Raw genomic sequence first — 15,220 nt, forward strand, 5'->3', positions numbered from 1 at the left:
ACCATGTCCGGGCGCGCACAATCACACACAGACACAGCCACCCAATTTCTTCCACGAATCTATCTGTCTGGCACTCTGGAGAGAGGGGGGAAAGCGTTTTGAGAGAGACCTGTCACCCCTCCCCTTCTCCCTTGCCGTGAAATATAAAAATTCATTTTTATTGTAAGAGCGGCACCGTCCTCACCATCACGCACGCACCGAGCCGTATTCACACTCTAACTCGTCAGCTCCCAGAGCGCCTGCATTTTCTTTGGAAGCCGCTTGGAGGTTCATTAATATCATTAGCATTTAACCCCCTCCCTCTTCCCATCTCCTCCCCGCACATGGCTGACGTCAGACCCCGCCAGGAGTTGGGGGAAAAGCTAAGTGGGCCAGGGACGCCCTATTCCCCTCCCCGCGGCTGTCTGTCAGAGCGCTTCTGGAGATATTACCCGAGACCCGGCCCGCCGCGGCAGGCACAAAGTCACAGGGTAATGAACTTCGGGGACCCTTCGCTGCTGTGTGCGCGGCTGTCCCCGGAAACTCGGACCTGGCCACCTCTTCCCTTGGAAGATCTCCCAGCCATCTAGTTTCCCCTCTCGGCGTCCGGGTTCCGGCAGCGCGGAGCTCATCCGCCTCTGAGACCGCGACTGTGGTTTTCGGCTTTTCCGTTGAAGATCAGCGGTCTGTAGAGATCTGCCCCTGGGCACGCCTGTGTGGAGGGAGAGATTGGAAACTGAGTAACAGGAATGGGGAAAGACAGGCATCTCGCCCTTTTCGCTCCGTAGGAAAACCGTTTCCGTGTCTCCATCTCCATCCTTCAGCATTCCCCTCGTGCTGTCCTCCCTCTCCAGCCCGCCTGTCCATCTCTCCATCTGTCCGTTCAAGCCCGTGTCCATAGCAAGCCTCATCCCAAGCAGTGGCGGTTTTGCTAGAGGCGGGAAGAAACTTAAGGATGCTTCCATTTCCACTGTGGAACGAATTCTGATCGCCGGGAGAGCAGGGCGGCGCGCAACCAATAGCCACCTGTCCCGTCCGGGAGCCTTGCAGGCTGGAGGGCGGCTGGAGAGCCGCGGCGCCCGGCGGCGACGTGGGCGCTGCGGGCCGGGACTCCGGCGGTGCCCACCAACCGCTGCGCCCCGGGACCGCCAGCATGAGCAAGCCCGCCGGATCAACAAGTGGGTACCTCTCCGGCAGCCGCGGGGGTCCCGGCGCGTGGCCTGGGGAGGGCAGGCTGGGAGGCCGGGGAGGTCCTTCCCGGAGCTCTGTGAATTTGAGCCCCAGCGTGGGACTCTGTGTCCGTTGGCCTAGCTCCCCTCAGACTGTTGCTTTGGAGCGTTTTGAGAAACTGAGAGAGCAATTTCTTTGCTTCTGGATGCTTGCTTTCCCCGGTCTCCCCGGCGTGTGGGGAAGGTTGCGACCCTTTGCAGCCCACTGGTCCAGCGAGTGATTTCTATTTAGCTGCCAGGTGCTGAGGGTGGGAGGGGTGAGGCGGGGGCGGGAACTGGGCCGCAGCTTCAGGCGACCGCACAATAACGCTGCGGCTCAAAACTCGGAGCTCCCGAGCGCAAAAGCAACTCTGCAAAGCGGATTTTGAGTGGAATGCTTTGCACCCCGTTTCTAGCTATTTCAAATAATCCTGCAAAACTGGGAAGCAGAAACCATTTAAAAGTCACATTTTTCTTAATCCTAAATCCGCGTAGGTCATAACTGGGGAATGTAAAGTATGGCGAACTACTCCAGCGAAGAAAGGACCAAATCCCTAATCCCAAGGACTTTCCGAGCGGGAGCCCAGCACCCGCAGAAGTCCGCGGCCTGCTCACTCGGGACGCTTCTTCCCTTCCTACCACTCCCTCTCGGGTGGAATCTCCAGCTGCGGCAGCTGACCTCTGCCGACTTCCCGAGACGAGACAGGAGTGCAAGGCTACTCGCACGGGCTAGCGCATTAGCGGGCACAGAATCTGCGGACCCTGGGGGAAGCGTAGGCCCGAGCTAGCGAGCCGGCCTTGGGAAGGAGTCTACAGGGTGCTCCAATCTCCCGGCGGCTTTTCAGTTCCCGCCTTCCGCGAGCGGGAGGCTGTGAGTTGTAAGGTCTATGCGGAGTACCCACGCACCCTGGACCTCTCCAGCCACCCGTGTTGTTTTCTCCTATAGCATTTTTGGCGCTCTCCGTGAGTTCCTTCCCGCCCCCCCCCCCCCCCCCTTCACTCGCCCTCATTGTCCCGAGTCTGAAAAGTTGGGAGAGTCCTAGCTACTTCTGAGGACTGGTAATGAAGTCTCACTTAGGATGGATGCAATTCCGGCCTCCACCTCCCTACCCCGTAAGAAGTAGGGTGTGTTTTCATTTTGTGCGTTTGTTTTGGTTTGAGTGCTGAGTTAAAAAATTAGAATAAAGCGAACGTCAACAAACCGAGAATAAAGGAAACGCTCAGAGCTAGAGCCTAGAGAAGGACCCTTATTCACAGTCACAGGGCACAGCCGACTCGTGCAGGACTGCGGTTCCCCTTAGTTTCGGCCTATCCGTGCCCTAGCTGTTCGGATTTCTGGGAAGTCGTACAGGCTCCAAAAGAAAAAAAAATTAAATTTTTTTTTCTGGCTATGTGCTTTCCCCAAGGGAAGCAGAAGAAGGAGGCCATTCCCATTCCCGTTGCATTACAAAAAGTATCCATTGCAAAAAATGAAGTTGAAGGGCCTGGGCTGGCCTCTTGACACGTTCACCCTGGAACAGCTTAGCATAGGTAACAGCTTAACAGGAAAGATCTTTGGGACTTTTGCTCTTTTAAAGCGCGAAGCTTCCAAAGAACTTGAAAAGGTGGGATTTAGGAGATGAGAAGTGTGGGCGCGAAGCTCAGCTTCCAGGTCTGCACCGGACTCTGTAAGCTAGACAGACACAGGCAGTCTACCCGAATTGGGGGATCAAAGTGGGCACTTGTTGTGCGAGGATGCTTTCTAAGGAAACGAGTTTTCTAACTTGCTAAGCCCGAGTTTGATCTTGAAGGCCTCGAGGGCTCGGTAGAAGTGGCTCTCAGGGAAAGGTGGTAAGTCCCTGGCAGTCTTGCCGCTTCACCTAGGAGGTTTTTTGACCGTGGCTGCAGCCAGCAGAAACCTAAGTCCCTGTGGCCCAGGCTGTGAGAGTCTGCTGACTGCGGGGCGGGAGGGTCTGGACCCTGCGGGGCAGGGAGGTCTTCGTCTTAGCGAGGCTGGAGAGCAGAGCGTTGTCACCGGGATCCCCGCCTGGGTGGTAACAAGACCCTGGCCAGTCACCCTTGCAGTTCAGACTAACTTCTTTCAACAGCCTCTGATGGTAATTACAGTAATCGAAGCTGCCATATATCTTTAGGCAATTATGACACACAAAAAGCCCCGAGGGGACCCCCTGGGGAGGGAAGTTAAGAACCGTTTTCCAGCATCAGGAAACTCGGCTTGACTCACGTCTGAGCTCGCTCGGCTTGCTAAAAGAGAGGAGCTTTGCAGCCGTCAACCAGCTTGTCTGTGACCCCAAGTCACCTTAACGTGGCTGGGTGGCGGAGTCTGAGGCGTCGACCCTCCGTGCCCTGGAATTTTCGCTTCTCTCCCTTCCGTGCTCCGTCCCAGTCCAGCTCCCTGTTTCTCCTCTGTTAGGGCTGGGAAGTCATCCTTAAACAAGGCCGACCAGCAAGCCCAAATGGAGACAGTCGAGCATCCTGACCGATGAGCCAGTAAAGGGTCACCCACCCGGCGCTGGTCTTCCCGCCCCATGGGGTTCTCCAGAAATAAATGATCTTAGCCTCCAGTCTGGATGGGAAGGCTGAGCAAGAGGGCCCACCACTGCTTTCTCCATGGGCTCATTTGTCATCAGCGTCAGTGCGACCGGGAAGAGGAGAGCAGCTGGGGCGTCAGTGCTACTGAACCCTTAGCACGGGCCCCAGGCGACCAGAGCGCCAGGGTTACGCCGAGGAGAACGGTTGAAAGACGTGAGCCCCTCGTTAACTGTTTCCAGAGGGAGTTCAGGCGCGACCGTGACTTGTTTGGGGAGTAGTGACAGGCCCCAGGGGGTGGAGGACAAGACCCACGCTTGGTTCTCTTCAGCCCCTCCCTCCCCCAACAATCTCCGTTCTTGCCCTGCGGGAGAAGGGGCGCCGAAGCGGTGGCCGCAACGCCGAATGCCTCCCCCGCCGGCCTTTGTCGCCGTCCGAATTCCCATGCTACTCTTTTTGACGGGTCACTGGTGGCTCTATAGGCAGGTGCTGCGGCGGGGTTGTAATTACCCCGGCTGAGCCTGGTCCTCACCGACCTCCCCCTGCCGGGTCCCCCGCACTGCCCCCCCCCTCCACCTGAGGCTGTGGCCAGGGCTATGGAACAAGCCCGCCCAGGCACCTCGGGATCCCGGAGTCAGTTCCTACCCTGGGCCGCCTCTCGGGCTCCGCAGACAGAGCCTTCACTTCCCCAACTCTGCTGGCTCAGTGCTTCCCACTGCCTCCTCTCCCGCCCCCAATCGGGGTGCTCCAGGAGCGGTTGCCCGGTTCCCATGAGGGCCAAGACAGTCAGGACCCGGACTGGGAATGCCTTTGACGCGTCGCGATGGGAATAATTGTTATTAACTATTTTTTAAATGATGTTAACACTTTTTTTTTTTTTACAAATATTCCCTTTGTTTTCGGAAGAATTTCTACATCAGTAAATTGCTTCAGGCACTTGTTGGACTGAAACCTGAGAGAAAGCACACACACACACACACCTTCCTATTTTCCTCTATCTAACGCCCCTCTCAGAGCTGAGGCCTCACCAGGCTTGGAGAGTCCAAACATAGTTCTTCGGTGTGGGGTAGCAATCCCAGAAAAATTGAAGCCATTCAAAAAAAAACAAACAAGCAACAAGCCCCCTTCCTCCAGCAGCAAAAGGCTCAGAGGAAGATGCACCCAGGACAAGGGAGGAGGGAGGAGAGACCAGTGTTTAGGGGGAAAGGACTTGGGGGTAGAAGAAGCATAGGTGACCCCCCACAGCTACCCCATCTGGAGAGCCACGAATCGGGTAGCTCTTACTCCCAGACCGGTGGTTACTTCCCTCCCCCTCCACTTATTCCCTAAAAGAAATACTTTCTCAAATGGGAAGCACTCAGCATTTTTCCATAGGTAAAGAGAAAGTTGGGCAATTACCACTACCCTTATTATCATTAATAATCTGAAGATTAGCATCACAATAATAACCCTAATAATAACAACCGCTGGGCTCAGCTCAGAGAAAACTCGATTGCCTTCCAGCTGCCATCCCCAGTTCCAGCCGTGTTTGTTTTTCTTCTTTTTCTCCCTTTTACATTTCAAGTTTGTCTCCTTGCGCGCTCACTAACAACTTTTTTTTTTCCCTGCTAAATGCAAGAACGAAGGAGGGAGGCGGCCAAACTTTCGGCGGAGCAGAAAGGCAGCAGTGGGCCGAGCTGCTGCCCGGGCCTGCTGTAATCTTTTATTCCAAAATGGGTCTCGGCGATTAGAGGAGACCCAAATACATGTAGCGGTGCATGAATAATGCTCATTGTAGGAAGCTGACACTTGCTCGAGGAAAAAAAGTTTGGCTATAAAATCTCTTCATTATTTGCTTTTACCGCAGCTCCGCTGCTAATCCGCTCAGAGGTCAGATTGCTTAGCATCTCTCTCCCCCCTCTCCCCTTTCCTCCCTCTCCTCCTCCCCGTGCTCCCTCTCACCCTTTTCCTCTCTTTTCGGTCTTTCCTGCGGTTTCAGGCCGCATTTTAGATATCCCCTGCAAAGTGTGTGGTGACCGCAGCTCCGGAAAGCACTACGGGGTCTACGCTTGCGACGGCTGCTCGGGGTTCTTCAAGAGGAGCATCCGAAGGAATAGGACCTATGTCTGCAAGTCTGGAAACCAGGTACTCCCTGGGGTTGAGCTGCCCGGCTCCCCTTTGTGCCCCATCCCACCCCACCCCATTTCCTCTGAATTCCCTGACCTGGGTCCTCTTCCCTCCTCCCCGCCTCAGCTTTGGGTGGCCCTTTGGCTCTGAAAAGGCCACATAAGGTTACGGAAAGCAGATGAGTTTAGAGAGGAAAGTCAGAACTCCCACGGTTTTCCTACACTTTTTTTTTTTTTAATTCCTTGGTCACATTTTGACTTTGAGTAAAGAGGCCCTGCCCGCACCCAATCTGAAAAGCCTGTCTGGAGATCTCAAGGAATTTTAGAATCTAATGCCCAAGTAGCAAGCAGAAGAAAGGGCCCATTAGGCTGTCTGCCCACCCTCCACTCCATCCTTAGCAGCATCCTCAGATAGTGCATCTGAGCCAGGGTCACCACTACCTTTAGCTAAGGCTTCAAAGTGAATGCTGGGTACTTGAAAGCCGTGTGTTTGCAGATGCGGGGCTGCTCTGGCATGGGCAGGTGTAAGGGCTGAGCACCTGCATGGCTCAGAAAAGTGCAGGGTGGCAGAAAGAGAAGGCTCAGAGGAAGTTAGGAGCCCATCAAGTTCTCCTCACCCTTCCCTTGTCTACTCACAAGATGAGTTGGGAGTTGTGTTTCAGTCTGGTCCAGGCTGAACTAGCTCACAGGCACAGGGCCCTTAGGGTATGAACTGAGCCCACCTATAGCTTCCAACCAGAGCTAACAGAAACCACCTGTGACTCCATTCCCAGCTCAGTGGCTCATGGCAACCTAGGAGATCAGCCTGCTGGTCCCACACTCTGCTCATCCTCTGCAGAGGCATGTAGTCCTAAGATGTCCAAGAGTGTCCTAGTCAGGGGACAGTCTCTGGCAACCGAATGATGAGAAATACCCACTAATTGTGTATAGGATACATATCAGCTCACATAGCCCTCCGGTGCTGGAGAGTTACAGTTGCTCAACTGGAATGTCTGCTCTTAGCCATTTCTGATAGGTTTTGATTGGCAGCACACAAGAAGGCATATGCATTCAGATAAATTGTTGTGACCTCTGCACCCCTGTTACCTGCTTTCTTGGGTTCTCAGTGTCTAGCTCACTCATGTCACATTATGCACACACGTGTATCCCAGAAGCTCCATAGGTATGAGGTTCTGTGGAGCAACAGATTTGAACGGGGATCTACTTAGATGGTTGTTGTTGTTTGTCTTGACCCAGCTTAGGGTGGCCTGAAACTCTTGATCTTCTTGCCTCAACCTCAGGTTTGGGTCACCACACCAGGCCATATTGTCTTATACTTGTATGCAACAGACAGAATTGGGAAATCTTTTTTTGCTTTTTAAGGAGATGGCTATCAATTCAGAGACATTTGTATCAGTTCAAAGAGCTTGCAAAGCGGTGATAGCAAATCTGTCTGGTCTGTGTCACCTCCGTGGTGAAAAGAATACAGGAGTCAAATGGAGGCTCCCTCCCTCTGTCTCACTGGCCCCAGGTACTTATATACATTGGATGTGATTTGAAAACCCACTTGAGGCATTTTGTTTTTACATGTTTATCATAATGTTGGAGAAGACATCATTCCAATTGGGTATTCAACTACATCTAATAATAAATAATTTGAAACTCTTAACCATGAATTATTTTGCCGCTGGCCAAATATGCTCTAATTTTCTCCCAGGTACTACAAATTCATGTGCTTCTTCTCTCGCTCTAAGACTAAGTGAAGACCATTCCATTTTCTTATTCACAACAATGCTGACATTTAGAACTCATTATGGACATCCATCTACCTTCACTTTAAACAAATTGGCACGTCTTGCGTTGGTTTGGTTGGATGTGTATGCATGCTGGGTATGTACTGTGAATTACATCCCAGCCACCCAAGTCAACCTGTTTTTAATTGCACAAAGAAAACTGTATGAAACCGTGTGTTCTCGCGTGTCATTTTCCTTACAGATATTTCAGGGAGGAAATGCACTCATTCCTATTTCAGTGTTTATGAATATTTAAAATTAGAAAGCAAAATAAAAATCCTTTTCTGTGTATAAAACACTTACGCAGAAGGCTAGGGGTGTCACTTGGTTGAGGGATGCTTGACCAGCGCTGGTTCCATCCTCAGCTCTTCCAAACAAAAACTCATACATATGATGTATCTGTAGATATTCTCCCTCAGTAAAGACACAAACAAACACTGAAAGAAGCATTATCTGAACTGGCCATGGTGGCAGGGCAAAGCAGGAGGGTCACAAATTTAAGACCAGTCAGTTCATTAAGACAGTAAAGTCCAGGTCATCCTAACTATAGCATGGGAAGACTCTGTTTCCAATCCCTGCCATTTGAGGATGCAGCTCAGTGGTCAACACAGGCTGCTGCCAACCCCTGCACTAAATAAGGAAGGGGGAGCCCTATCTGTCAATGCTTTTTTTCTTCTTCTTCTTTAAGACAGGGTCTCACTATGTAGTCCTGACTGACCTGGAACTCACAGAGATCCACCTGCCTCTACCTCCTCAGTGCTGGGATTAAAGGTGTGCACCACCACACCCAGCCAAATGTGTGCATTTACCTTTTTACCCCGCAGAAAATCACATTAGACTTTTGATTGCTTATTCTTGTGAGATAGATATTTGTAAAGCAGCAACTCTCTTTTTTCTACCCATTATCTTGTTAGTTACTGCCTGTATATAATCTTTTGTTAGGTGGTGTCTCCCTAAGTCCGCCTGAGTTTTCCTCAGGCCCCCACACTCTATCTCTGCAGGCCTTGCCCTTCTAAACATCCTGGCTGCTGACTCATTCCAAGAATGGCTTCTGCCAGGGACCAAGGCTGAGCATAGGACCTCAGGGTTGGCTCAGCTTTGTGGTTGTGTAAGAACGGCTTAACTACAAAAGCAAAGGAAAGGACATAGGGCAGGGAAGAATGAGTGGTGGAGATTTATCTGTCAGAGCAATGGGCTCACTCAGAAGATGGCACCAGGCTTAGCCTACAGGCAGAGGCCACTTCTTGCCTAGCTCAGGACGGGTCGCTGTCTCCGGTCCTGAAAATCATCCCCCAGCCCCCACCCCCCACCCCCCGCAGCTGTTTCCTTCTTTTGCTTCTTAGTTCCAGCAAGATCTTGGAAGTCAGGAATGACCATTCTCTTTGACCAACTCTCTGAGGTCGAGAACTGGTCTTCTTGTCCCAACCCTAGGGATCCCAAGCGCCTTGCTTACCTGGCCCTGCCAGTGCTCAAGGCTTTCCCATTTCACAGGGTCTGAACCTCCTTGCTGGGTCGGTGGCTGGCCAGAGTCCCCAAGCTGGGCCTCCCCACCCCAGGACCGGGTTCTGGTGCCCACCTAAGGGCCCTGGGGTCTCTGACTGCCTGTGATCTGTTCCAGGGAGGATGCCCGGTAGACAAGACACACAGAAACCAGTGCAGGGCGTGTCGACTGAAGAAGTGTTTGGAAGTCAACATGAACAAAGATGGTAATCAGTACATGTCTTTATTCTTCTAATGTTGATTGAGTAGTAAGTAAATTATATGTACAGCAAATAGACGGCACTCCTATGCATGTAAATCATTTCCCCGGCAGATCTCTTCTCTCCAGATGCTGGAAAATGGCCTCAGGCTGTCAGTTGTAGGCCCCCTGAGACTCAGCAGCAGTCCCCAGCTGACCTAACTGTAGCCCAAGTCCCAGGCCCAGACTGGAAACCTGCGCCCCAATCACACTAAGGGAGTGTTAGAGAGCAAGCATCCGAGTTCAGGTGCATATTTCCTGCCTAGGGTCCAAACCCCATTTCGTACCTCTTCTTGCAGTCTTTAGTAACTCTTTAAGGTCTCACAGTCGCTGAAGTCTTTCTGGAACTCTCCAAGCTCAGAGACAGGAAAACGGGAGCTTTCCAGTCCTCATTGGCAAATTCAGTATGGCCAGTGAGTTGGCCCTAAGCGTCTCAAGAGTCTATTCTTGGTGGACAAGAAGAGAGAAAAGGGGCTAGAGAGGCAGGATGACACACCCTTTAAGGGTGAAGTCAACACCCCATTTCTCTGAGGCCCAAATTCGACCCAGACCTGGGTTTTCCAGAAGTCCAGGGCCCAGAAAGTGGTCCAAACTGTACTTCCCACCTTTTCCCGGGTCAGAACTTGGCAAGAGCATCCCGGGGTCTGGGGGAAGGTGGAAGAGAGCCTGGGGACACCATGCACAGTGAGCCTTGCGGTGGGGGCCTGCTTGAGGGAGAGCCTGTCTGGAGTGCACCCTCTCCCGCCCCTGCTGTGGAAGCAGGAGGGAGCATCCAACCTGTTGAACTTGTGTGTTGACAAGTTGTCACGCTCTGCGGAGGAAGATTACCCTGAATTAATTTGTTTGTTTAAACTGGTGGTGGTAATTGTCACATCTCCCTTGCCTTCCTCCGGCATACTCTCCCTTCCATCCCCCAGGGTTTGTGGGCTCTGGTCCTTTCTCTTTGGGCCTTGGAAGCCACAAAAAACCATTTGTGGGGGAGAATTGCGGACCTGGTTGTGAGTGGTACTCCCTTTTTTGGGTGATGGGAGAGAGGGCAGCTTGCTCTTCCAGAGGCCCATAGGGTGCCTGGTTTCCCTGGGAATCCCTGGGTGGGGAGGACCGCTGAGCACCTTCCTGACTCTTGTCCATCTCAGACCCCTGCTTCCCACCTGTATCGGGGAAATCGTGCCTAAGTGCCCTGAACCACGTACCCTCTCTCGCTCCTGAGTGACCTTGAGGGGCCCAGACAGGACGATGGAGGGGCAGCCGGGTGGCATCCAAGTGTCAGCGCGGCTGTGATCCCAGGCCTGTGTCCATGTGTTTGTCTCTGTAGCGGTGCAGCACGAGCGGGGGCCTCGGACGTCCACCATCCGCAAACAGGTGGCCCTCTACTTCCGTGGACACAAGGAAGACAACGGGGCCGCTGCACACTTCCCCTCCGCAGCGCTGCCAGCTCCCGCTTTCTTCACTGCAGTCACGCAGCTGGAGCCACACGGTCTGGAGTTGGCCGCAGTGTCTGCCACCCCCGAACGGCAGACCCTTGTGAGCCTGGCTCAGCCCACGCCCAAGGTTAGTGGCTTTGCGGGGTCCAAAGAAACTCCTTTTTGAGCAAAGGGAGGTGGAGTAGATACGCTCTGTTCTGAGCTGAGACGCGGCCAGGAAAAGGTGGGGGCAGCTGACCTTTAGTGCACAGTAGACCACCCTCTGAGCAGCGACAAACGCGCGCTCCCGAGAACGCGGGGTGGAGGTCAGAAACCTGCACCTTTAGGGAACTCTAAACCGGTTGGTGAGTGGAACTGTCTAATCCGAGTGCAGCCTTAGATGCCCCCACAGGCCGGAACCAACTAGAACACTACTAGTTCCTCACCTGGGGGAAGGAACCTCCCGAGGCGCCCTGGGGTCTATAAGATAAGAGAGAAAAATGCAGAAATCACTGTTAGGAGGGCTGTTTTATTTTTCCCCGGTGCTGCCTGCCCACTTTTAAACCACTCCCAGGATTGGCCCTACCAGCAGGGACACGCCTGAAGTACCTGGGAAGGCTGCCACCTAGGGACTGCACTCCAGGCCTCGAGTTGATCCCTCCCAAGGCCCCCACTGAAGGAGAACCCAGGATTTCCCCCCAGAGGAGGCCAGCTGCAGCTTCACACTGCAGGGGAGCCAGACACCTGGGCACATACACACGCACAATATTTAATATCGCTTTCTTACCCTTGATGTGTATAATAAGCTCTGGAAAGTAGTGTTATGAATATGTTGTCAGTTATGAATGGGAACGCTCTGTGAATGATTAAGATGTCTAATTGAAATATTTCCATAATATACTAATCCTTTCTAAAAATACTCATATGCATATTTGTGTTTGGGATGCCTATTAATTTATACTTTTTTCACATCTATTTTTATTTACACAAATGCAAGCAGTTCTTGTCTAAATTGGGAGCCAGGCCTGGGACTTGGCTCAGTCCAAGGGAAATTTACAGCAGGGGACAGAATAGCCAGGCACCCCTTTGGAAGCTAGAAGCCCCCAAAGAACAGAAACATGCCTCCCCCAATAAAAACCATTCCCCGGATTCTGTCGACAGAGATATTTGGAGGCAGTCGAATGCCAGTACAGAGCACCAGATTCTCTCTGCCCCCTCTGTTTAACCAGCGCACTGAAATGTCAGCTGTTGGGGCAAAGCTGAGGTTCCATCACTGGCAGGTGTTCCTCTTTCTCCCTCCCCCCAGTACCCCCATGAAGTGAACGGGACCCCGATGTATCTCTATGAAGTGGCCACAGAGTCCGTGTGCGAATCAGCCGCCAGGCTTCTCTTTATGAGCATCAAGTGGGCAAAGAGTGTGCCAGCCTTTTCCACCTTGTCATTGCAAGATCAGGTATGACCAACCGGGCATCAGGGGTTGGGAAGGGAGCGTGATAAGCTGGGTGCCGCCTGCAGGAATTGGCAGGGCAGGTGTACATTCTGAGCACTGGGAAACCATTTATCTTTCCCAACATCATTATTGAGGTTCAAAGATCTACCTATGGAACCCTTGTTAGGAATGTAACTATGTTATTTCAGGGTAGCTGAATGTGCTCTAAGTATGGAAGTACATTATCTTTTTTTTAAGTTTAGTTAAAGCCTCCAAATTTAAAAATCTTAATGTTCTCTAACACTGGAGATGAGCCAAGAATTAGGACGCACATCTGTAATCCTAGCACTTAGGAGGCTGAGGTAGGAGAACCTGGAATTTGAAGCCAGTCTGGGCTACACGGAAAACTATTGATGAAATGATGTTTTCTTGTGAACACTCCAGCCGAGAAGAATAGAAGGTGATCGAATGTTCACTGGTGGGGTTTTTATGTCTTCAGCTTTTTATTCTCCACTGTGATGTACCACAGCTTGGGCTAATGGCTTGTCGCCATGGAGAACCAAGAGGCACATCTCTAGTTGACTAATATCGTGTTGTATTCTTGGTGGTCTGCTTGGGGGCATTGCTGGGGATCAGGTCCATGGCTTTGTGTGTGAGGAAAGTTTGCTCATGGCATACAGCATCCCTGATTCTTTCACTGCTTTCAGAACTTTTGGAAACAAAAAAAAGCATTTTTACATAATTCTTTGGTTATACATGATGTTCAAAAGTAAGAAAATTATGTGCATCTAAAAACCTGCATTTTAGCAAACCCCATAAAATTTCCTGCTAGGAATATTAAAAGTTGTCCTTTTTGTCAATGTATTTTTTTATTCATAAGAGGAAGAAAGAAACAGAGTAGGCAAAACTATTGGCTGCTAAGGATAATCACAAAAATTAATGACTTTTTTTTCAAAAAGCTAATAAGTAATTTTTTGCTTCTTTTTCTTTTTTGGATAGTTGGAATCAAACCTGGACCTTGCATTGCTCAGGGAGTGCCCTGCCTCTGCCTCACACCCATAGTTCTGAGAGCAGAGGGCTCAATTCTCTTCATACCTAACTAATCATAGCATGAAATATGGCCACAATTATTGTTCATCTCTAATCTAAAATTTATTTTTCTGTACTCAATGCAATAAGATAAAAAAAATGAAGCATTTTAAAAATTAAACATTTTGGTCTAATTGTGAAAATAGTTACAAACCTTCATGATTCTTAGCTTTCGGAAGTAAATTCTTTCATATAAATCATCCAGCATAATAATCTAGAATTTTTTGGTTTTTGAAAGATTTTTAGACATAAAGAATTGTTTTCAAGGTTATAGGTAATGTCTTTGACCAGGGTTACCGGTTGCCCTTTAATCTTTTGCATGAATGCTCTCTCCTTTCTCTCTCTCTCTCTCTCTCTCTCTCCCTCCCTCCCTCTCTCCCTCCCTGTGGGTGGGTGGGTGAATGTGTGTGTGTAACACACTCACACACATACATATATATAAAAATTGACTACTTTTTTTTTCTGAAAACAAGAATTTGTAGACTGTAATACAAATAAAATTCACTTCCTGTCTGGCACTTAGCCTTTTGCTGGAAACCCTTCAACAATAAGCAAACTATGGTGAAGTGGAATCCAGGACATTAATTTGGGAAAGGAGCCAGATTTTCATTTTAAATATTCAACAGCACATTTTATTAGAATGAAAACGACAAGCACCTTGATGCTGTCCACTTATGAGTCTCAGAGAAATCAGGCTGGGAGGCGAGGTAAACTCAGCAAAACCCGATTAACATAATTACACCCTGATTTTCCCTCCCTCTCCCCCTCCCCCTCTCTCCCAGCCCCCTCGGCTCTCTAGGAAGATGGGGACCCTGACCTACAAGCTTAGGCAGGAGTCTTACTGGTTTACACCAGAGCAACACACCTGCTCAGCCCCGGGTGGCATTTTATGGATTTTCGGTCTCTAGAGAAGTTCCTAGGTGGTGGCAGGGACATGAAAGGCAAAGCCCGAGGGAGTGTGCTTTGACTCTGAGCCGCGTGTGGATGTCTATAGGCACAGCTTCAAAACAGGAAAATGGGGGAAATAAGAGGAAAATAGATTATTTGGAATTTTTTTTTTTAGCAAGACAGGCATTTAAAACACTTTAAAGGAAATTTACATATGGAAATTGTTTATAAATTTATAAATTACACACTATATTATATTATACATCTATTGTATGACAGCTGATGCTTTTGGAAGACGCGTGGAGAGAACTGTTTGTTCTAGGAATAGCACAATGGGCCATTCCGGTTGATGCTAACACTCTACTGGCTGTATCTGGTAAGAATTGCACAATTTAATGACTTTGTTGTAGAAATTACCATAAAAATACATTACTGAAAAAAGAACAACATGTAAAGAATAACAAATTCCTGCTGAACAATAGAGTATACCTGTCATTTATAAATCTATATTTAAATGCAAATAATGTTGTTGTGTTGTATTCATGACTGCTTGCATTGTTATTTAAATGCAAATTACTGTGTTTGTTATCATCCAAGGGAAGATTTTATATTAACTTTCATACAATATAGCCAGTTTACAAGGAATCACATATCTCAGAGTGACAATTGAATAGATATTGATATGCAGGATTTTGTCAAAAATCAATATTAAAACATGAAAATGCCTTCATATTAGAGTATTTATCCCATATTTCAATTCTAGGCATGAATAGTGACAACACAGACTCCCAGAAGCTGAACAAAATCATATCTGAAATACAGGCTTTGCAGGAGGTGGTGGCGCGGTTCAGACAGCTCCGATTAGACGCCACTGAATTTGCCTGTCTGAAATGCATTGTCACTTTCAAAGCTGGTAAGCAGACAGACAGACCCCTGCCTCTCCCTCCTCTCCTTTTTTTCTTTCACTCCCGCCCTCTCTCTCGCCCTCCTCCTTTTCCTCCCCCTCCCTTCCCCCTCCCTCTTTTGCCACCCCACTAGTTCAGCTACTTCAAGGTCCAGTTCTAGACTGGGGGGGGGGGG

At 49.9% G+C, this 15,220-nt stretch overlaps 1 protein-coding gene across 1 annotated transcript in view; it reads left to right on the forward strand.

The window, feature by feature from the left end:
- The first annotated feature begins 1,132 nt into the window (after positions 1-1,132).
- Nr2e1 (nuclear receptor subfamily 2 group E member 1) overlaps positions 1,133-15,220 on the forward strand; it is a 19,558-nt gene continuing 5,470 nt past the window's right edge. Inside the window, exons 1-7 of the mRNA XM_050120544.1 lie at positions 1,133-1,157; positions 5,695-5,840; positions 9,212-9,299; positions 10,647-10,882; positions 12,041-12,187; positions 14,420-14,516; positions 14,904-15,053. Coding sequence (XP_049976501.1) covers positions 1,133-1,157; positions 5,695-5,840; positions 9,212-9,299; positions 10,647-10,882; positions 12,041-12,187; positions 14,420-14,516; positions 14,904-15,053 — 889 coding nt within the window. The remainder of the gene's footprint in view (positions 1,158-5,694; positions 5,841-9,211; positions 9,300-10,646; positions 10,883-12,040; positions 12,188-14,419; positions 14,517-14,903; positions 15,054-15,220) is intronic.

This window comes from Alexandromys fortis, unplaced genomic scaffold, assembly GCF_014885135.2.
Source record: "Alexandromys fortis isolate MF-2015 unplaced genomic scaffold, M_Fortis_MF-2015_v1.1 scaffold_175, whole genome shotgun sequence".
NCBI lineage: Eukaryota > Metazoa > Chordata > Mammalia > Rodentia > Cricetidae > Alexandromys > Alexandromys fortis.